The sequence below is a fragment of the Hermetia illucens genome, chromosome 3 (assembly GCF_905115235.1).
Source record: "Hermetia illucens chromosome 3, iHerIll2.2.curated.20191125, whole genome shotgun sequence".
Classification (NCBI taxonomy): domain Eukaryota; kingdom Metazoa; phylum Arthropoda; class Insecta; order Diptera; family Stratiomyidae; genus Hermetia; species Hermetia illucens.
The window spans coordinates 129,572,131-129,576,635 of record NC_051851.1 but is presented as its reverse complement, the minus strand read 5'-3'; the positions used below and the strand labels follow the sequence as shown (position 1 = coordinate 129,576,635).

The 4,505-nt window shown below is 42.2% G+C and overlaps 1 protein-coding gene across 1 annotated transcript; it reads left to right on the top strand.

The window, feature by feature from the left end:
• The first annotated feature begins 3,621 nt into the window (after positions 1-3,621).
• LOC119653002 (histone H2A-beta, sperm-like) lies at positions 3,622-4,209 on the top strand. Its single transcript, XM_038057430.1, has one exon. It carries the CDS (start codon positions 3,756-3,758, stop codon positions 4,119-4,121), a length of 366 nt encoding a protein of 121 aa, XP_037913358.1. The 5' UTR covers positions 3,622-3,755; the 3' UTR covers positions 4,122-4,209.
• The last annotated feature ends 296 nt before the right edge of the window (positions 4,210-4,505 follow it).

Below are 4,505 nucleotides of genomic sequence, written 5' to 3'. Positions count from 1 at the left end.
TTCGAACACAGCTATATAAAAATTCAAAATATTCCTTGATATGTCTCTAAACTCCATATCATGTCTTAAAGTGCAATAAATTGAAATGCAAATTTTGACCTTCGATAACTTTGTTAATAATAGTTAGATTGCCTTCAAATTTTTGAGAATTTTGCCTAATACTATTACTTATACTGTATTTCACCGAATATAGGAAATCATATTCTGTAAAAAAATGATGCTCCCTTCTCTCCAGCACAAAATAATGTAATCGGTTGCACGTGTAGTGGTTCACAAACCACATATTCTCACCAAATTTCGTGACGATAGCTCCAGTTATTTGGGAGTAAATCTCGTGTAACAGACAGCCATTGAACTGACTTCAATGAAGTATTGTTTCACACAAAACCTTAAAAATGATTGTCTGATCATTGAAATATGTTTCGAAATTCCTAAAACTTTAAATTTAACAACCTTCCAAAGCAAGCAATTGATATATACGGTTGCCATTCACCCTTTGCTGGGGTACAGCGTGCCAACTACACCTACGAGCCATCGTTCGTGGTTACTTGAAATGCCTCCACGAATTCCAGAGACGCCCGTACTATTCCTCTACTGTTCTGCACCAAAGGCCTTGGGGCGACCCATTCGTCGGCCATCTTTTGAGAGTGGATTCCACTGCATGACGTAGCCGGCAATGCAATTGTCGCCCCTCCTTGAAGTATAACCTATCCACTGCCACTTTCGTCCTACGATTACAGTACGTACGGGTGGCAGGCCTATGCGTCGACCAAGTGTCAGGCCAACGTACTGCCATGAGCTTCCGGGTAACAGTGGAGTTGACATTCCATGTGCTACTCTCATATAACAACACGGAAAGAACACTAGCATAGAACAGTCTCAACGTGATCTTGGTGTTGAGATAACTGCATTTCCAGATTTTAGACAGGGCGGCAAAAGCTGACCTAGCGTTGTTAATGCGTCGAGCAACATCCAGTTTGGTGCCACCGTCGGCAGAAACCATATTTCCTAGATATACAATTGATCGATGCTCTGCCCGTTATGCAGATAAGGAGAGTACGATGACCACAGACTAAGAACCTTGGTGTTTATCTTCAGTCCAACTCTAATTGCCTCTCTTTCCAAATCCAGAACCATTTGGCCAAGGTCCATAACCCGATGAGGGAGCAAACAGATGTCATCAGCATAGTGGGAGTTTTTGAGGAATGGTGTGATCGTCCATTAAATTCCTCCGCGTTCTTCGGAAAAGGCAGCATGAAGAGCGTCAAATAATATCGATGAAAGGATGCTACCTTCATATCCCAGATTTTACCTCAGTGCAGCACGTGACACTTTGTGTCATCATATGTCGCTCTGATAACAGCTATGAGTTTCTCTGAAATACCCCTCATATGTAGAGCACTCCAGATACACTCTCTGTTTACATTATCGAAAGCTCTCTCAAAATCGATGAAGAGATGAAGCAAAGATCTAAACTCCGTGCACAATTCCAAAATGATACGTAAGGTGTTGATGTGGCGGAAACCAACCTGATCTCTGTCGATCAGCTTTTGAGATATTATTTGATGCGTTCTAGAATTATTTTAGCTATTATATTTGTGACGGCAAGGAGCACGTTGATACTTCTCCATTTGTCAGATTCAAAACTGGTGCCCTTCTTTGCAATCTTAAAAGTCTCGGATTGCCAAGACTTCCGTATGAGTGAAAGCAACCGATCAGCAGTAATTGCAAGCGTAACGATAAATACCTCAGCCGGGGGACCGTCAAGTCTAGCGGCTTTACTCCGTTTGAAAGCACTAATGGCCGACATGATTTCTCTTCTGCTTGAAGGAGCAGTTACAGTTACGGTCACTAAGTATTTCATCCACAAGAAGAGGAACCACACCAGAAGTGATACGGTTAAGAACCGTTATGAAGTGTTTTTTCCACCTCTTTAGTTGCTCCTCATCGTGGATGAGATGTTGACCATTGACGTCCTTCACAGGACCATCGAAAGATTTACAACCACATGTGAATTCTTTTGCGATATGGTATTCACTTCTGAAATTATTGCGTTCTGCCGCATTTTCCGCTTTTCTAACCAGCGCAATAGCAAATTCTCTCTAGCTATGGCGTATATTACGCTGACCTTCTCGGGATTTCGCTCGGTAGCAAAGGGCGTCACGACCGTCATCACCTGCAACTGAAAATGGAGCCTTTATCGATCCGCTTCCACGATTTCGCATTCGGCCAGAGCTTATGACGCCCCTTTGAAACGTGGCCGACAAACTGGAAGCCCAATGCACATTGATATTCTCAGGCGGGTTACTCACTATATCTGTCGTCCGATCAACAAGATAGCCCTCCCCGCTATCTGGGAGGGTCGCAGCTTTCCAAACCTGAAGTGGCAGACGCAATAGACGAGCAAACATAAGCGACCAGCAGATGGTGATTGCTTTCGAGGCCGATATCACCCAGGAGACAACCTCTCAATCTACTACTCATCGCGAGATAGTCAATCTGATTGCTCGTATGATGTTGGTCCAAACCACTGACCTTATGACAGGCTCTGTACTCGAACAATGTGTCACCAATGACGAGGCGATGGAAGTTGCAGAAATCCACGAACCCCCACCATTATCGATACGGTCGCCAACAACCGTGTTTCTCCATCACATTTTCGAGCAAGGTGTTGTCAGAGCTCGCCTTGGCATTCAGATCACCCATCATGATCACAATATCACCTTGAGGAAGCCTCCCCTGAATTGTGCTTAATTGCTCGTAGAAAGTATCCTTCACTATATCGAAACTCTCCGTTGGTTCATAGCACTGTAAAATTGTAATGCTCCTTAACCTGGACCAGGACCTTGCACCTTGCGGTAGCCGTCAGAAGCAACCCGACACTGGATTCGTCTCTACAACTTAGCTTGCAAAACATTGAAGACTCGTACCATCTTACTTCACTTAAGTCCAGAATATGCTTATATCGCTCGAATTCCCACACAGGTTGCAGAAAGCGTGTGCACATTCCAGAAACCATAGACCGTTTCGACAGCCAATGGTCTTAGGGGAAGTAGTTTATTTCTATTTTTTCCACCTTGAATTTCATTTGTTGTATTTGTTAAGATAAAGTTATTAACTTCAATGTATTTTTTGCATATATGTGTATTCGTTTGCTCCTATAATTTTTCCGGTATTTGGAGTTTGGAAATATGTAAATGAATAAACATTTTGAATTTTTAGCTGTCTACGCCTGAAAAACGTGTTTCGTCGTACGAAGCTGAATAAGCGGCGATTGTTGAATATTTTTTCGAAGCGTTGCCATCGTTGTTATTGTCGATATCGTTCCTACCACTGCTTCCACCTCCGTTGTTACCCCCCCCCCCCCCCCCCCCCAATCATTGCTGCTATTCTGGTCCCCGCTATTTCTCGCTGTAGCACCTCCATTTTCAAACCCTTTTATTAAATTCAGTGGATCTCCATTGCTAGTGTCCGATTTTTTTAACGTCGCCTCAGATAAAAGGCTATGCCAGCTCGAGCCCTCTCCTTCATCTAATGAGCATGCTCTCTTGAGCATTGTACTTCTAGTTATGGAGAAAGCCCACGCCTCCTTACTGCATAGAGCAATTATAGTAAACGAGGCACAAAACTTAACATATCCCCAACTGCCTATTTGACATAATATTAAATAATTTCGACACTTCAAAATTCCTGAGTGATATTTTCTAGCCATTTAATAATAAAAGTTTATACATAACACAATTCATATAAGTAAAATGTCCTGTCCTAGTAAAAAATATTTGAGTCGTTCAAAAAGAGCCGGCTTGACATTTCCCGTAGGTAGAATCCTCCGGTTCTTGAAGGAAGGGAACTATGCAAAACGTGTCGGCGCAACTGCGGCTGTGGTCTTAGCTGCAATCATGGAGTACTTGGTATCCGAAGTGTTGGAGTTGGGAGCAAACGCTGCTCGAGATAATGGAAGAGCAAGAATTCGACCGAGACATCTTCAACTGGCCATACGCAATGACTCAGCCCTAGATGAATTTTTAACAAATGTGAATATCCCTGAGGGTGGTGTTGTGCCAAATATTGACCCGTCGTTATTACCGAGTAGTAGGAAAGAAGGGGGTTATTATTCATGAGATAAAATATTTGTCTAGCGTGTAAGATAAAATTTTTGTTTGTTATTTGTATAATATTGTAAATATATTAATTTAAAAAAACTTAAATTTAAAAACTGCAAATTTATACGTAAGAAATGTTCCCAGTCCCATTTCGTCGATAACCTTGCAAGATCACCGTGAGATGTTATTTCATTGGAATCATCAACGTTGTCTATATTACTGGCCAGTCCCCCTCCTTTAACTCAATTCGCCTTCTACAGCCTTTTTCGCAAAATCGATATTGTTTCATCTATTATTAACCAATTTCGCCTTGATCTCACTATTCTTACTATTACATTACGAGGTTCTTCTTCCCTCCACGAGAAGACACCGTAAAACAATATGCTCTCCGGGTGTACTGGG